The sequence below is a fragment of the Chelmon rostratus genome, chromosome 23, assembly GCF_017976325.1.
Source record: "Chelmon rostratus isolate fCheRos1 chromosome 23, fCheRos1.pri, whole genome shotgun sequence".
NCBI lineage: Eukaryota > Metazoa > Chordata > Actinopteri > Chaetodontiformes > Chaetodontidae > Chelmon > Chelmon rostratus.
This window is the reverse complement of record NC_055680.1, coordinates 6,463,781-6,482,334: the sequence shown is the minus strand read 5'-3', so window position 1 is coordinate 6,482,334 and position 18,554 is coordinate 6,463,781. Positions and strand designations below refer to the sequence as shown.

Genomic DNA, 18,554 nt, shown 5'->3' with positions numbered 1-18,554 from the left:
CACTAAGTTAAGCATCCAGGGAATTGGTTGCTGTAGTTCACATGTATGTACGTCTGCTAGCTAAAACCTAAAATTTACCTACACCAGAGCAGACTCCCAGTGTTTTTGGCAAAAAAAAAATATGATGTCCAAGACATTATGTGCTCTCATTGTACCTTGTGAGACGGGGAGGGGGCGTTAATGTTGCTTACATCACTTCCTGGCCGGGGCTTGATGCAACCTTCATCCAGCTGAAGTGGAAGAAAAAAAGAAAAAATCCGAACATGTGTATAAATGACACAGAGAGACTGTGGTGTGGCCACAACAAACACAAAGGACTAAAAATAGGATTTTTTTTTAAAGAAGTGATTGGAGCATAAATATATGCAATCAGCTTCAGATGACAGCAAATTGTATGTTCTGGTGGCTAGAAGGCAAAATTGAAGTCCTACATTTCACTGTATATAATGATGAGCTAACAAGAGCCGATTAGTTTGACAGTTGACTATATAACATCAGCGTAACTGTAGCTAAGGAATCACTGACAAACCAATAATAGCCTGCATGGTGCTGTGTAAAATAAAGGTGTGTAGCAGTGAGACAGAAACAGCATACCTCAGAGTTCCTATAGTCCAGTAGCAGATATGCAGCCATCACATCATTGTACTTCTGGTTCACCAGCGAGTCCTGGATCTCCTCCTGAGAGAATCCCATCTGCAGCATGATATCTGCACAAAAGAAGCAGTTTATAATTAGAATTGTGAGCTTCCTGCAGGTCCATAATTCTCTTTAAGATAAATTATCCTTTTGTGCGAGCAGAGAAAAACAACATCTGTACTCAAGTATGTCTGCATGTGGCTAAAGAAAGGAATACATTTATCATTTTTGAGTATGTTTCTGCGCTTACCTGTCCTCCTGGGGTCCTTATAATCTGGCTGTGGCTCGATGTAGGGTTTGAGTTCTTCCTCCTCGTAGCCCACATTCATCCACCGGTCCCTCATTATCTGCTGCTGGGAGCAAGGCCAACAGACAGATGCAGTGAGACACGAGATGTCAAAGACAATAAAGGGGCAAAAAGCAAAAGAGGAAGGAAAGGTTAAGGAATGAGAGAGGAGACGAAAGGAAAAGAGACGGAAGAGAGGCGAGTACAGAAGAGTCTCCTCAAGACAAGTTGGCAACACAATGAAAAAGGATGACGAACTCAGCTAAATATGATGAATGAATTCTACAGTATTCATTTGTTTAATCACCTAATCTTGACAATCAATTTGTTTGTTCTAGCGGGCATAGCCAGGTGTACTTTATCTTTGATATGCAAATGTGTTTTTTTAAAATAAGTGAACGAGGGGTATGACCCTTAACAAACAGGCTACACTAATACCAACAGCTTGTGAAGGATAAAAGTCACAATCACAGCAGCGCGAGTGACCCATATGGATCTGCTGGCTGCTTACAAATGTAGACGCATCCTACGCAAGCTTTAAGGTAGGTGTAAATGAAACAGCCATGGGACTGAATTTTAACACTAAAGGTTGAGTTCTCTTTCTGGGCTTTTACTGGGCTGCTACAACATTCACCAGGTCAAACAGAGAAAAGCTGAAGCCAAAATTAGGGTATATTTTTAAATCAAAAACCCAAATGGCAAGTGGCACCTGTTACTCAGCAAAAGAGTGATATACCGTATCTGTTTGTTGCTACCCTTCTGGTTATAAGTTTCATTTAAAACTAGTTATGGTCCATTTACCCTTAGTGCAAGCAAACTTAGTAACTCATAAATTCCAAACTAACAAGTATTTACTATGCCTTTAAAAAGCATTTAACACTTCAGCAACAAACTCACATGTAGCTGGTGAAGCAGGTACACAGTATACTACTGTACATGCTACATACACCATCAGATTGGCAAATAAACTCTCACTGGTGAAGCTATAAGGAGATTTTTTCAGTATGTTAGTTTTATCAAGTTAAATATAAAGGACTCTTAATCTTGAAAATGACATTTTTGTGTATGTTTGTGTGTGTATGTGGATGCAGTGCAGTGTACCTCGAGGCTGCCTCTTTTGGAGGGGTTCAGGATGAGGAACTTTTTGAGCAAGTTCTCACAGTCCGTGGACATGTAGAAAGGAATCCTGTATTTACCACGCAGCACACGCTCTCTCAGTTCCTGGTGATGAACAAGGACATGGAGAGTCAACAGCAGACTCGAAAAATCCACCTTCAAACATGCGGCTAAGCCTTTTCTCTCGCATCCTCTGTAAAAGGCAGCAGCCTCCCATGAGTGTGCAGACTGCATGCCAGATTATCCAAATGTTTCAAAAAACTGCAATTGTTAACAAAAGTACTGCACAAATAACAAACATCAGATTTGTAATTTACTTCAGTGGCCTTTATCCACACACTGTACTTTAATGGTGTGTCACTGAACTTTCTAATACTTTTCCAAAATTCCAGGAACAGAAGCACACTATCCCAGAAAACCATTGGTCATATTTCCCATGTTTTTGTGTCCAAGTGACAGATAAAGACAACAATTTTTGAAAATCGTTTTACAATTGAGTGAGAGCTCTGGAGCTGATGTCAGGTCCACATCCTCGAAAACACTGAAAGTGTTTGCTTCTGCCACTGACAGGCTCAGATTGTTACTGTCTGACAAGATTATGGACATGATCTCTACAGTGACAGACCTTTTTGCTTTTTTGCTACAGAGTAAGATCCTTTTCCGTGTAACCAGAAACAGCCATCAGACTCCAACTACAGAAACAGTAATTTTATCATCGGAAACACACTTCATTCAAACTAAAAAGAAACAAAGTAAACTGTTTCAACAATCACCAATAAACCCATAATTCTGCTGTTGCATACGTTACAAGAAAGTAGTAGACCTACATATTTTTCAAATGTTCTAAATGTTAAAAAAACAACAACATTGCCATGAATCCTGTTTCCCAAGATTAAACCCTATAATTAAACCTGTCAACGTTACTCGTCCCACCAGAAATGTCTTAATAATGATAATTTATTGAGACACTGAAGGATAAATACATGTAGTGACAGGTTGTAAGATGTATCTGCTGAGATGTATCTAACAAGCTTTCAAGGAGCTTACATTATGAGGCATTGAATTTACATACAAATCTATCACACTGCAAAACCGAGTTACTAATTATAAAACAGCAGACTTTTCTTCTGAAGTGCCGAAACGCTCACAGTAAACTATCATGGCTGGACATTTTGCCTTTTTTTTTTTTGTCAATGCATCAGTTTGACACATTTTCAAATAAGAATACACTTTATTACAACGAGTGAAATCAGAAAACACAGAGGCTCTGACAATATCTGTTAAATAAATAGTAAGACCAGCAATGTAGGTGTTAAACAAAACTCCTCACAGCAGAAGGTAGTGCAAAGACATACTAGATAAAGCTGGATGGCGGTTTGCAGGCTTGTTAATATCAATATCATCATATTCATGTCATGTCACATCACCCACCCAAAATGTGTCTGCACTTCCACAGTGAGTCATGTGGGTACTGACTGAATGCACAGTGCGATAGGTGGTATGAATAACTGTGAACAACTATAGTTCATGGAAAGCACTTAATCCTTTCTGCTTAAAAACAAAGTGTCAGGCTTCAGTGCCTGTTTGGTGCCACCAAACCCCATTTGAAGACAAACTAGTGGGGTTGGCATTCAATCACTTTTACACATTCACTCTCTCACGAGTTTAGTTTTTGCATTCTGTAGGGCAGAGGGAACCGAAACCAGCATGACAAATACTACAAACACCCACAGAATACAGACATCCGCTTATGTAATGCACATGAACACACACACACACAGACAGAAACGCTCTCGCTCCTCCTCTGACCTTGAGGTTTTGTCCATCAAAGGGCAGCGAGCCGCTGACCAGCGTGTAGAGGATCACCCCCAGGCTCCAGACGTCCACTTCAGGTCCGTCGTACTTCTTGCCCTGGAAAAGCTCCGGGGCAGCGTAGGGCGGGGAGCCGCAGAACGTGTCCAACTTGTTCCCCAGAGTGAACTCATTACTGAAGCCAAAGTCTGCTATCTTGATGTTCATGTCTGCGTCCAGCAGCAGGTTCTCCGCCTGCAGACAAACAGTGTGGGGGAGAGAGGAAAGAAAAATATAATTATGATGTAGTGAACCGGAGGATGTGGAGGCAAACAAGAAGAAAAAAATGGAGAAAAGGAAAGATTATTAATAGGCTGGGATTATTTGTTTTTACTGAATATTACATGGTCCAAGAAATAAAACACAAATGTTTGAGATTTGCTTTGTGGTGTGTGTGTGTGTGTGTGTGTGTGTGTGTATTTCAACAAAAGGTGACTTTTTTTTAAGGGTTTATAATTTACAAATAGGTCATCCCTTCATCCAATATCAGTGTGACAAAGATTTTCTCTGACAAGCAAATGAGTTTGAAGATAACATATTTCACTGACGGTTGTCTGAAACACCTTTCTCTGAGAGAGAGAGAGAGAGAGAGAGAGAAAAAAAAAAAACTGTGTGGGGTGAGAGAGGGGGTTTTCAGAGTAATGGTCTGGGGCCTACAAGTAGCACACAATGGGCAAAGTGAGCTGCCACAGTTTATTCCTGCGTGCACATTTGTATCCCAAAGCCTAAAGTGAGCCAGTGAGCAAGGAGGCTGGGGTTGCCTAGCAACAGGTGCGCTCTCCTTTTCACTTGCTCTGAATACTCTGCGGCTTCTGTGTGTTTGAGTGTGCATGAGAGCATGCATGCACATTAAATACAACACTGACATCATCTCGAGGCTCTGACCTAAGAAATAAATGAACATTTACAGATTTAACCATCTAGAGCCGATTAACATCAATACTTTAAGATGGCAAAAGAACAAAATGAAACTCTTTGATGTTGCTTTTTTAGAAAAAAGAGCCAACAGTGTAGCAGATACAGCAGCTTTTTCATCTTGGGACCCAGACAGAGTGAATTTAGTCTTGCTGTGAAATGCAGCCTCATCAAAATTTGCTCTTGCAGTGTAGGACCTACTAAAGTTAAGCGTCTGCTGGATTTCAGATTACAACCCGCAGATCAAAAGTGATTAGGATAATGTGCCGGATGGTACGCATTACGGTAATGAAAACTGTCTGTCCTCAAGAAATCTCTCATTTTCCATGCTGCCTTCTTTGTAAACGACAACCATTTTACCTACCAGAAGTGTCGAAAATACCTTATGACCTTGGTCAAAGCGTTGAAAGGTTTATTAAAAAGATAACCATGAGGGGAAAAAAATAACTTTGAGATTATAGGTTCCTGCATGGTTACTGTAAAAGTAATCATGATAATGTCTTGTCTACAGGTCTGCCTGCTGGCATAATAAGAGGATTTACAACTCACTCTGCATAATACTATGAACCAAAATGACCTGGAAGCATTAGACCTGTGTGTGTGTGTGTGTGTTGTGTTTCATTTTTGGCTCCAACTAATGTGAATCAAAGAGAGGAAAGAGGAAAAATAAATGAAGTAGCAGAAGGAAAGAGGGAACCAATAGGGGACACAACAGAAAAACTGCACCGAAATACAAGTATATATGTGTGTGTGCGTGTGTGTGTGTGAGTGTGTGTACATATGGGTATGTGTGTTTAAGCCCTAGCACTAGCAGAGCGACATTATATCATCTTTGTGATTAACCTCTTGGTCTGTTCATGGGGTCACGATTTCATGTCAAAAAAGTCAAATCCTGATTTGAAACTGAATAGTGAGAGAGAGAGCGAGAGAACATGCTTGTGCTTTGACACAGCTAATGTAATAATGTGTGTGTGTTCTCACCTTGAGGTCTCTGTGTACTATACACTTCTGATGGCAATACTGCACTGCTGACACAATCTGGAGAGTGAGAAAACGAGTGAGGGAGAGAAAGAGGGAGAGAGGGGGTGGAGTGAGAAAGGATGACAAGACGGACGGGTTGAAATGGTTAGACAATGAAGTGAAGGACAATGAGAGCTTTTCATTAGGACATCATCATGAGGAAGAACTAGGGATCAACCACTGAAAACAGTGACATACAAGATGCATGTTCTGTGTTGTTTTATAGCTTCATTTAAACAATTATTTTAATAGCACAGCCTAAAAAAAGAGGCACTTCTTTATAAATTAGGTTAAAGCTTTTTAATGTTTTGAATCCAAAATTAAATCCATATAAGCCTGTACCTCAAAACTGCACACACACAAACCTGTCTGAATTTGGCACGGGCTTCTTTCTCCTTCATCCTGCCATGGGCCACCAAGTAATCAAACACCTCTCCTGGGAGACAAGAGAAAGAGGAGGAGAACAGATTTGGTGTTGGAATCTGATGCTTGTCTCCTTAAAACCAGAGTACTTGCTCAATAGGACATTGAACTTAGTATTGTCCTTTAACAACAAAGTACGGGCATGGTGGATTAAAGATGAAATTATTTTAAGGACTTACAAAATAAACGTTTACAACAAGCTATTTTTTACATTTACAATTCCGTTATTTTGGCGTCATTTTCGATGCAAACAGTTTTAGATTGTCAGCAAGCAAAAATACGAAACAAATCAAATAAAAAGAGGACGTTTCTGATAAAATACCCAAGAGCCTGTGCATTAAGAGGGGAGGGAGTATTTTTATTTGTGAACCATTTGATTCATACAGAGTGGCAAGCCTCAGGGGGAATGATTTCACAGTGACACGCACTTACCTCCACTAGCGTACTCCATTACAAGGTACAAAGTCTTCTCTGTCTCTATCACCTCAAAGAGCTTGACTGAAGGTGGAGAGAGAAAGGCAAAGAGTGGATTAGAGGGAGGGAAATAAAGTGAAGGGACATGGGGCAAAGAGAGATAGAGAGGAAAGGGAGGAGCAGTGGAAATAAGAGCGTTTAGAAACAAAAGGCCAGGGCAGTGAGAGTGAAAGTGAAAATAAAGGGAGAAAAGAGAGAAAAGATTATATGATTTGGCTTGAATACATGACCTTGAAACACCAATTAAATCTGGTTCTCAGTGAGTGACGACTGAGCAGAAACTCACTTTTCAGTATGACTCACCTATGTTGGGGTGATTCAACATCTTCATGATCCTCACCTCCCGGAAGAGCTGTGAAAAACAAGCCACACAGAGTGCTGTGTCAAATACGCTACGCATATAGACCGCTGTCAGCATGAATGTGTGTGTTGTTGTGGTACATTTATATTCTTCACATTCTTGTGCAAATTAATATCCGTTGATTCTGCATGTATGTGAACTGCAATTTCTTATTTGTGCCATTGCAAAGACTCTAGAATCAATATCAATCAATATCTGTAGCGGGTAAAATGAAACTGAAAACATTCACTTCCTGTTTATGAGCAGGTGGGCAAACTACTAGAAGGAAAACTATAACAAACGTGGTTAGATATGACATACTCGCAGAAATGAAAGAAATGCCAGTTAAAATCCAAGGACTGGTACAATTAAAACAATAAAAGTGTGAGAACACGTTTTCATCTCTGCAGATAAGGTCAAACTAGGCTTATTGGAAATTAATCCAGAAGATAAACTGTGGACAGACAGTTAGAGGCTAGCCTGTAAAGTCTGTAATATTTGCTTTGTTTATTTACTCATTTCAAACATAACTTCAACATCATCTTAGATTTGGGACCGACACAGCACATTAAATCAGAACCTTAAAGATGTTTTATGCTTATCTCAATTTCGAGGAGGCATCAGCTACAGCGCAGCATATGGTGTATCATAATACAGTGTAGTATATCTTTACTGCCTAAAAGATAAGACTGCTGATATTCTTAATTTTGTTACAGTCAAAAAAGCCCATCACGAAAACAAATGATCATGATACTGAAAAAAAACATCACTTGGCCACACTGTCAGACTGAGTTTCTTAAACACCATAAACGTGGTTACTTTTGCTTTATTTTCACTCAATCCCACATACAAGCTGCTGTAAACAGTCACATGAGCACCAAACGTGTTATTAATCTATGGCTGAAAATAGTCCCCATCACACACACTATTTGCACCTACTTCAGTAACATTTAATAAAAAAAACTACAGTCTCTAGCTGTTTTAGAAAATTACAGGGCCTTTTTAACCTGTTTTTAAAGATTCAGCAGAAATGAATGAGCTTGGAGATGAGCGCCACCAAAAGGAAACGAAACTCGGCCGAACACAGTGTTGGATTTGGTCTTCATATTGGATTTGTTGACAATAAGAAAAAAACATAATCCTTTAAGACCTGTTGGATACATTATCAGGAGTTCCCTGCCAATTCTGGTCCTAGTGTGCATGGATTTACATCTGCAGGCGTTTTTACATTCAATATAAGGGTGTGTGCGTCTCAGCATTTATTACTGGATTTGTGTCTTGGCGACGTCAATGCCTTTGCTGTGTCTTAACATTTTCTTGTCATGTGCTCTTTGTGTCTGTGTTTGGACACAAGTGTGTATTCCACACGTTATGTCTGTGGATGCATGGGTGCTGGTGTGTCTGTGTGTGTTGAGCGCACAAGCATATAGGGATAGAGAGTGTGCGTGTAAGTGGACAGACCCCACCCTGCCACGATCAAAAGAAGTAATTGCAGCTTGTTTCCTGTAATTAAAACTCTCTCTGAAAACTAGACCACTTCAGAAAGACAGACAGACAGAGAGAAAGAGAGAGAGATAGAGAGAGAGAGAGAGAGAGAGAGGGAGAGAGAGAGAGAGAGAGAGAGGTGGGGTGGAAAATAGAGAGACACATGGGGCTGGGGAAGCCTTTAAAAACGACTTCTGAGAAAAAGGATGAGAAGAACTGAGGTTTGAATTTTCTGCCTCCGTGTGTGAGAGTGTGTGAGAGAGAGCAAGAGAGACAGGGAGACCCACCTTCTGCAAACTGGAGGAGTTGAGCTGTGTCTTATCAATGATCTTTACAGCCACCTAGAAGAAAAACAAGAACGTGTTAATTTATTATTACACTTTTATTCATTAATTACACTTGCTGCAGAGGGTTTGACGCATCTCGCTCGCACAAACCTGCACAGCTACAGCCATCACACGCACAAACACACTGATATCTTTCTGGAGACATCACACACACAAACGGAACGATACAATCTCACAGTATTAAGTGATAAACACACAATCACAGCGGGCGACAGTTGCATAATAGAGGGACACAGGCACAGACACACACACACACACACACACACACACACACACACACACAAACAGACAGAGCTGAACCATGGTTTATACGCATGGAATAATGAGGTCTGCAGTTCATAATCCAACAGTGGACATCGGCAAGGGAGACAGGGAGAGAGACAGACTACAGGGAGGGAAAGAGAGAGAGAAATAAGAAGGAGAGCTAAATAAAAATAGCCAAACAGACAGAAGGGAGAGATTCAATGTGAGCGAAGTAGAACTAGAATTACCGCCTCCCCATTGTATGCCTCTGCCAACCAGTCAAGTTGCCATTTACATCCATGTCTGTCCAGGCTCTTATAATATATGTAGTGGAGACTTGGAAGAAATTTTATAAAAGGCATCAAGTGTATTTTTTGGCAAAATGGTCACTATATTGAAAACGTGGATGTTTCACACACATCTTCAACCCAGCAGCACAGAAGATCTGTGCAATCAGCACAGTTTCAAGGTGGGCAACCAAGATCTGTGTCACCAATTCAGTATCTGTCCAAATGTGAAATAGGGTCACAATCCCCCCTTCTGTTCCTCAGTTGTGGTACTGAATGTTTTTGCAGAACAGTATGATGTCACAGTGAAACTGAGCTTTGACCTTCATTTTATCTTATTGGACATTTGTGTGAAATTTTGTCATAATTAGCATAGAAATCCTTGAGTTCTGGCCAAAAACACAATTTCTGAGGTCACCGTGACCTTGACCTTTGACAACCAAAATCTAATCAGTTGATCCTTGAGTCCACAGACCACCAGATGTAATGAAGCTTTCCTGAGAAATCGCCTTCACAAGAATGGGACAGACAGACGTAGACGACCTTTACAGCACAGACATTCGGACAACCTGGAAACATAATGTCTCTGGCTGTGGCTGTCGCCGGCACAGAGGCATAAAGAAAAAAAAACAGAACAAGTGAAAAGAGGACACAAAGAGAAAGGCCGGGGAAACAAAGAATTATCTCTTAACAAGGACACAGAAAAGGGAGGTCTACTTCTCTCTCCCATTTTTGTCTTTCACTGCCAACTAAATCCTTTCGTCCACTCCTCTTTCTGGTTGTGCTTGTCTGTCTGACTCTTTCATGCCCTCTGACTCTCCCTTGTTTTCTTTGTGTGTGTGTGCCAGCGAGTCACATGGAGTGTTATCAGGGTGTCAGGCACAGAGCTGTCACACACTGACAGAGCCCGCCCACCCCTCTCTTACTCTCTTTCTCTCCCTCCATCTTTCTCGCGCTCTCTCTCTTTCTCTCTTTCACAAACACAGGCTGAGGGTTGACTTGACTGGGCCTCAGACAGAGCCTGGCATGGGCTCACTGGAGACTCAGGTTTTCCCTTAAAGGGACAGACCACCATGTTACATCACATCTGGAATTCACAGTAAGCCGGAGACATTTAGGCTTCTCTATTCGAGCTGACAATGGTGATCTAATCTCCTGCAGCAGATGTACCGTCTCGAAAGCCATGCAAGGCCAGGATCAGAGCAGGCCTACTGTGTCTCCCAGCGTGAACACCCCGCCATCCTCAGCAACCAGGAAGGAAGATTAAAGTTTTGACATTAGCTAAACACTTATAGTATTTGTGTGCGTGTTTGTTTTTTTTACTTTTTACCATCCTGGCTAATAAAAAAAAACCCAAGGCTTCTTTTCAACTCTAAATAGTCTTTTGTGATAAAACCGTCACTGGCTTAAGAATTTGGAGTCCATTTGTCACTTACAGCAGTGATCAAAGTGGTCAGGTTTCCTCACCTGCTTACAATTTATTATGGCAGTTTCCCTTTAAGTAGAACAGTCAAAGCAATTTGGTGTTATATTGAACCAGTTTTCCAGACAAAACTTTCTCCATTTCTACTTCTGAAATAGGCCTTCTTTGGCATTGCTGGTGTTTGTTACTGAAACACTGACAGGCCAGTTTTTAGTTAATTAAGAGTCAATAGCAAAGCATTTCTCCAGAACGTGACTACAGTGGCTAAAAATAAAACCCTAAAGTTCAGAAAGTAAGTCACTCTGTGGACCCGAAGGACAGATTAAAGCTTTCAGACCGATCTAGTGTGTGTGCGTTCGCATGCCCACCTCTTTTCCGGTGAGGACGTGTCGTGCCAGTTTGACCTTGGCGAAGTTGCCCTTGCCGATGGTTTTTAGCAACCGATAGTTACCAATGTGCGGCTGGTCATCTGATGTGGTCGTGGCGACGGAGTTCCGACATCGCGGCATGCTGGAGCGGCCGGATGACTTGGACTCCTGAGAAGAGAGAAGGCAACATGTAAGCATAAGAGGACACGATGACTGGAAGGCAGGAAGTAAGATGTCCTCACCACTTGTTATCTATGCAATGATTAAAGCTTTTATGGACAGATAATGTTTTAACAAAGCCTTTTATTTCATGTCCATTTTATGGCCAGTGCCCCTGATTGGCCCGGTCCTATATTTCTAGGGGTTGAGAGATATTTATGTGTTAGAATAGTAGAGTTTCATTCATCTATATAAGTGACAGAAATCACTTTAATGATACGCAACAAAACAAAATTAGGTTGGTTATCTCAGGCACACTACATCAACACGGCTGCCTCTCAGAGAGGCAGCAATGCTTTAAAAAATGCTTCGTCCTAAATATGATATAACTAACTATGATAAAAGTCAAGAAAAACAAATATATTGAAAACGTTAGAAACAGCCGAAAAAGCACTTCACAAACAACTGTTTGACAAACTTATTGAGGTTTTAAAAGCACATAACACAGCTTGTAGGGTGTTTCAAAATCGGCATTATAATCTGATAGCAAGGTCACGCTAAATAAGGTGGAATGACCAGCTAATATTGACCAGGATAGCCCAGGCTTCACAGCTAAATACAACACAAGCAGGTTGGACGAAAGGTGAAGAACATTTTAGCACTAAAATAAAGCTTTTTAAACCAATCTGAAGCTGTCACAGGAAGCTGCACTCTAAGATCATTTGACAGCCATAAACACCATTTTGGGGAAAACAAACATGTCCACTACTATATACCCAGAAAGCTGTGAAAAAAGTGAAAGCAAAAGCACTGGTTACAAATAAGTGATGTACAATTTTAGCAAAGCTGCATGAAAAACTGCAATTTTCTTCCATGCTCTGTCTTATTAGACTCTAGCTAAAACACTGACTACCACTTATGCATTTCCTAGTAACATTGAAATTTCTGGTTTTGTGTGTTTGACGTAACACAGGAATAATTAATATCTGGGTGTGAGCACATGTCACTAAGAGCCAGTGTCAAACACAGAAACCATGAATACAGTCTAATAAAGTCTAAAGTAAATGTGCAAGGACAGTGAGCTGAGTCTGTTCATATTGTCACTGTTTCACTATGGTTAATGTTTCACACCGTAGCCAGTCACTGCCCACACACAACATTCATCTTTTGGTAAAATAGTCATGTTCAGCTTCAGAAGAACAATATAAAATAATACTTTAACTTGTGCTTCCTTCACTCTGTGTGACTTTCATGTGAACCCACAAGGCCAGTAGTGTATAAAGTTATTTTAATGGTCTCTTTATATGGTAGCACCGAGTAAAAAATTGCTTCAGTTCATCTTACAGTAGACAGTAGGTCTTTCGAGTCATACGCACACCCACAAAAAGAAAACAAAACCTTGCTGTGCTGGCAAGTTTTGCATGGTTGGCAACTGCGATTGGGTTTCAACTCCAGGAAAGGGTCACAGCAATTGTGTGTGTGTGTGTGTGTGTGTGTGTGTGTGTGTGTGTGTGTGTGTGTGTGTGTGTGTGTGTGATCTGAGCGGACAGGTGACGGGGATCAGGGTCAAAGGAGAGGACGACTGGCTCCAGGGTGACGAGACGCAAACACACACGGGCTGTGACACAAACGCCTGTGCACAGATACAGGAATACACACTGGTGCGGGTACACAGACATGCACACGGCGGCATAAGTCACCCACACCTCTCGGAGATTTGACACCAATGAGAGAGACGGGCCGGTGAAATTCACACTGTTGGTGCGGAGTGAAAAGGTTCGCACAAATCATCCCTTTCTCTTGTTCTCTCCCTCCAACACCGAGTAGTCATTTTATTCAGCTAATTATCGCTTTCTATCTTAAACAAATTAGAGGCTCACTCTATGTCGCAAATTACCCACAGACCACATTCCTATCAACATCTTTCTCCCTCCTTTACCGTATCTTGGGCCATGGGAAACAAGGATTACTTCATTGTGTTTGTGTTTCTTACTCCAGATGGTATGATCTAATGTCTGCGCCCCCCCCCCCCCACACACATCCTCATGCTGACAGTGCAGACCTGTATAAAGTGTAATAGGCCAGATTAAAATTTAGCACAAGAGGGGGAGCGGGGATTAAAAACAAATGACAGTTACATTAAACCCAGAGGACAGAGGAAGGGCCTTATGTGGCCTTGAGTGAGGGGGGGAAGCAAATGATTTTTATTTTTGGATCATGTAGGAGAGGGGGAGAGGGCGACAGACAATATGTCATATGTGGACTCTATTCGAGACAATGAGACCCAATCTGACCATACAAAGCCAATTTCTCGTTCAGATGGGCCGTCCTCACAGAGGCTATGTGATCTAACTCCCTGTCAGAGAGTATTGCTGTCCAAGTTAGTGCCCGGAGGTCAAACCTTGCCCTCAACAAAACATTTGTGTCTCCCAACTACTTCTAAAAAGTAAGACGGTATCCTATTTTACCTGTGCTGATACAATTTAAAAGGTGTGAACACTGAGGTTAACAAGTAAGGGTGTGGCATACCATTTAGTTCATGATAAAACTGGTATAATAATAACAATTATAAATAATAAAAATAATCATAGTGATAATGGCATTATTCCAATTTGTTGATGTAATGATATACCATTACACACAACAACAGCAGGCATGACCGAAAGCACAAGCAACATTGGCACCGGCCCCACGGTGGAGGAGTGACTTCAGAAAAGGGTAGCGACAACACTATGTAGAAATATGGTAATGTGCAGAAGTGGCTTGGTTACAAAAGATCAGGAGTGCAACAAACCACAGAAATATGCAAGAAGACTGTTATAACAAAAGGGGGTAATACGAAAATCTTATTTCACCACCAAGGCAGACCCACCCAGTTGAGCACTAAGAGAGCTAACAGCTAATGCGAGTTCTAAACCAAAAAATATTTTTCAGTATTTTGTCATGTCCTCAGGAATATCATTATCTCATCAATGCAATGACATATGAAAGCACCAAAGTTTACAACTGAAAGGAGCTCACACACAAAAGTTACAAACACAAATGAAACAAAATAGGTTTACGCCTTTTTGAATTTACATAATTTTCTTGAGGCTTGATAACTAAATTTCAGTGGCCACGTTCCAGCAAAACGCGACTTAGACCTGCAGGTGGAATCTCCTGGTGACTCTGAAGATGCTTGGGTATATTACTTACTCCTATTGGAAAAGAGCAGACTAGTAATGCTTGTAAACTGGTGTAATGAATAGGACGCGTAAATATGACATCCCCTGGCTTTTTCCCTCGATGCATTTACATGCACTGAAGTAACCAGGTTTCTGTCTTTTATTGTTTTTCCAGTAATGTTGCTACTAGCACACAAATTCCACTGGGCACAGCAGCATTGCAATGTGCAATGCGGGTGCCAGAATTGATCACAGCCACTCAAGACAATGCTTGTAATTCTACCAGAAGCGCCACTGCGCATTATAGAAGCATCCCAGAAGCAGCTTGCTGCTCTGCTCTGCAGTGAATAACGTGCCTATTTTTGACGGAAGCCACGTCAAGTTGCACAGAGCGGATCGCACCAGGCGGAAGTCAGACATAGCAACGGCAGAGAGAATCTGGCCAATTTTCACTGTAAAACACCCTACACCAGGCATGTCCAAACTATTCCATAAAGGGCCGTGTGACTGCAGGTTTTCATTCCAACCAAGGAGGAGCACACCAGGCTGGACTCATTTAATCAGCTGATCTCAGTCTACAGCTGATAATTAGGTGACCTGTTGCTTGGTTGGAACAAAAACCTGCAGCCACACGGCCCTTTATGGGCCTCATAGTTTGGACATGCCTGCCTCACACAGACTGCCGATCATATAGCAACAATATACACATTTATAATACACAAAAAAGAAAACATTTAAGAATGTAGCCTATTTACCCATGGTAGAAACCACATTTCCCCAGCTAGACATCATCTAGAGAAACTTGATTTCTCAGCCATTTACACACCTTACCAGGTTTGCAATTGACTTTTTACATGTGTAAACATCTGTTTAATCCACAAGCTATATGAGGATAAAACTACAAAGATCATTAAACGAAGCAATGTTTTCTCATTTTCAAAACTTAATTAAGTTAATTAAGTTACAATCTGACCAAAATTCAACCTGACACAAAGAAGCCTCTAGAAGAAGTAAGTCTATGTCCACCGCTGGACATTGACTATTTGTAAAATTCACACATATTTTTGCCGAGAAGTTACCACAATGCATGTAAAAGCTGTTGTCTAATTTCCTGCACAACCTGTTAACCAGTGAACTGGAGTCTAGTGTGCTGACTGACAGGTAAAGACGTCAATGTCAGCACTGACTAAAGACAACATGAATGTAATTCCTTAATATCGTATGCAGTGCTATTATTAGCCATCAAAGACCAGCCAAAGGTAATATAAAGACACAACCAGAGATGTATGTGTCGTGAGACAGAGAACTAACCTGACAATGTTCAAGAGACAACAACGACCCTTAGGAAACCCCATAATAGCTCTCTTCTGGTTTCAGTGAGTGCTGACTTGGTACCTAACCAGCTAACCAAGGTACAACTGTACTAAAACGGAAATGAATTTCAGTAGACGGAGACAAACTTTCAGTCTTTGGCTAACCAGTGCTTAAATGAATCACCCCCCTGTAGTCAGCAGGCTTAACTTTTCACTATGAGGTCTGACATTGTGCAAAGTACAGTAAGTTAAAATCCAAGCACGTTTGCTCTGAGTTCTTGCCCTCTTCCACAGTCCTCAACTCTTTAGTCTTCTCTCCTATCCTCTTTCATGTCCGACTATTTTTGTCTTCTGATTCTTCCTTTCATTTTTGGGCAGCTGCAGGCTAAGCAACCCCCCTCCCCCAACACACACATGCATACACGCACACACAGACACACACAGCTCTCCTCTCTCCCCTCAGTTATAATTATAGATGTGTTGGAGGACAATAAGTGACATCATTGTTTTGTTCTCACATTACTCTCTGATGCAGTGTGTGAGTCATGAATACGGACTTTAAACTGCTAACATACACAGTTTAGCAAAGAATTTACAAATTTAAGATTAAGATTAAGAAGTATACGTCAGTAAAGGAAATTTAATTTGATATATTCAATGGCTGGAAACTGCAGTTGAATATGAAGACATACTCACTGAAACTCAGGGTTTGTTGATCACATCCATACCAGGAGAAGGGACCGCTTGTGAAAAGAGGTCAGTAGAGGTAGTAAAATTGGACAAACAAGGCCCAAAGACACATAAATGTAACCAGTCACATGACATGGTTGACCTCTTCAGTTGGCAGTATGCAAGGCTGTGTAAAAAGGTTGAATAGGTTTGGCTGGCCTGTATGATTTCGACAGGTGAAGGTGTGGGAGCAAATAGACAAGCTGCTATTATTACTTAGAAACCCATATATAATACTAGTGTGTGTCATGGATTTCAATTTGAAAAATCTGTCCAGCAGGTGATATAGAAATAGAGATTATAATCTACAAAACTAACATTTTTAATGGCATTTAGTCCAGATTTAACAGAAGGCTAATGTTAGATCTGTTTTCTGGGCTGTGCTCTCATCTGCAGCTCCAACAACAAACTGTGGAAAAACACACAATGTAAACACCTCTGCTCCATGAAAACCAAATTACTCCCATAAATCTCTATTTAACACTTATGTTTTCATCACATCCCAGGCGGCTTGCCATCAGAAAACTGACCAGGAGCAGCGAAGGACAGAGAAATTATTTTTGTATCTATGTAAATAACCAGTGCTTAGTCTAATCAGTTCAGTGCTAGCACATGATGGGAATGACATCTTAACAAATGATCCATTTTACTTCACATGCCTAACATAAAATGACGTGTAGGCATATATTTCCTGTGGTTGGTGAATTCAATTTCACTTGTGAAGCATGTTAATTTAAAGTCTCCCGTTTGTGCTGTGTGCAGTTTCCAGGAGCTCTATGCATTTTGTCCTGATATCTTATTCAGCATTTCTTATGGCACTGGCTTGATGAGCCGGAAGAGCTACACGTGGCAGTTTATTTAAAAAGTATTTTATTTACCATTTTTATACACAGTATAGCAATGATGCTGCTGAAAAGAAACTCACAAAGACTGACTGACATTTGATCTGCATTGTTTTTGGAAAAAAACTCATCATATACCCTGGAGCCAGGCCTGGGGTTGGGAATCACAGGTGAGTGCCTGGTGGCCGGGCCTTCGCTTACAGGGTCCGGCTGGGCATAGCCCAAAGGAGCGATGTGGGCCCACCCCCCGCAGGAGGGATCAGAAAGGGCTGATGCGATGGGATTTAAGTGGCAGTCGTGGGTGGGGGGCCCGACGGCCCAATCCCTGAACTCTGAATCTGGCAATGGGGACATGCAATACTTGTCAAATCTTAATACTCAAAACTAGAATAAGCAATACATGTCGAATCAGCATGTCCATACAGCATCATGATAGCATCAAATCGGGATAGAAGCATATTGTTCATGTCCTAACAAATAGTATCTCTTACTAGCGTGGTGCGTAACTCTCTTGTGTTTACTGGCCAAAATTCCACTTTTATAGAATCAGGTGTTTCCGATTTTTTTAAAATGCTACATTTCTTCCGGTTACAATGCAAGAATTTGGGGAGTTTGATGAATTAAATCATAAGCTAACAAGTCATTCCTGCTGGGATTAACTATCTTCTCCATACAGCACTTTCACATCCAGACAGCAGAGGCTGGAGTGTTATGTGTTCAGTTCCACTCTGCCACCACAGTACTGGCAGGGGAACATAAGAGCACAGAAAACATAAATCAGCTGCTGGGTTTGTCAACAAACATCAAAGTAAATGTATATTTCTCTGTTAATATCCTTTTATTTCAAATCATAGGACTGTGTTTATGTACCACATTAATGCTTTGGCCCTTCCACTATTACTTTTCTAGATTTAAAAACTGATTTCTTAATCTGATTTGATTTTAATTTTGCAATTTAGTGAGGTGACTGTTTAAATACACTTTCAACTTGGATGATGTTCCAAGTTAATTCCGAATTCAAGGCCCAATTTATTGCCAGTTTCTACACCAATCATCATTCAAAGCCCATAAAAGCACAGTGCAATGTGCTCTGAACCCATGGTCACTGGTTGCCGTGTGTCAAGTCTCTCAGT

The 18,554-nt window shown here is 41.0% G+C and overlaps 1 protein-coding gene across 13 annotated transcripts in view; it reads right to left on the bottom strand.

Moving 5' to 3' along the window:
- The window catches only part of mark2b (MAP/microtubule affinity-regulating kinase 2b), a 53,036-nt gene that overhangs the window by 22,027 nt on the left and 12,455 nt on the right, over nt 1-18,554 (bottom strand). For 8 of the 13 annotated variants that reach the window (XM_041964960.1, XM_041964962.1, XM_041964968.1 and 5 more), the window contains exons 2-12: nt 11,215-11,382; nt 8,834-8,887; nt 7,025-7,073; nt 6,680-6,745; nt 6,190-6,260; nt 5,786-5,842; nt 3,848-4,084; nt 2,024-2,143; nt 887-989; nt 595-707; nt 156-230 (exon numbers count right to left, since the gene is read on the bottom strand). In XM_041964960.1, the coding sequence (XP_041820894.1) occupies nt 156-230; nt 595-707; nt 887-989; nt 2,024-2,143; nt 3,848-4,084; nt 5,786-5,842; nt 6,190-6,260; nt 6,680-6,745; nt 7,025-7,073; nt 8,834-8,887; nt 11,215-11,382 (1,113 nt within the window). The remainder of the gene's footprint in view (nt 1-155; nt 231-594; nt 708-886; nt 990-2,023; nt 2,144-3,847; nt 4,085-5,785; nt 5,843-6,189; nt 6,261-6,679; nt 6,746-7,024; nt 7,074-8,833; nt 8,888-11,214; nt 11,383-18,554) is intronic. The other 5 variants (XM_041964961.1, XM_041964972.1, XM_041964973.1 and 2 more) reach the window with 2 other exon arrangements.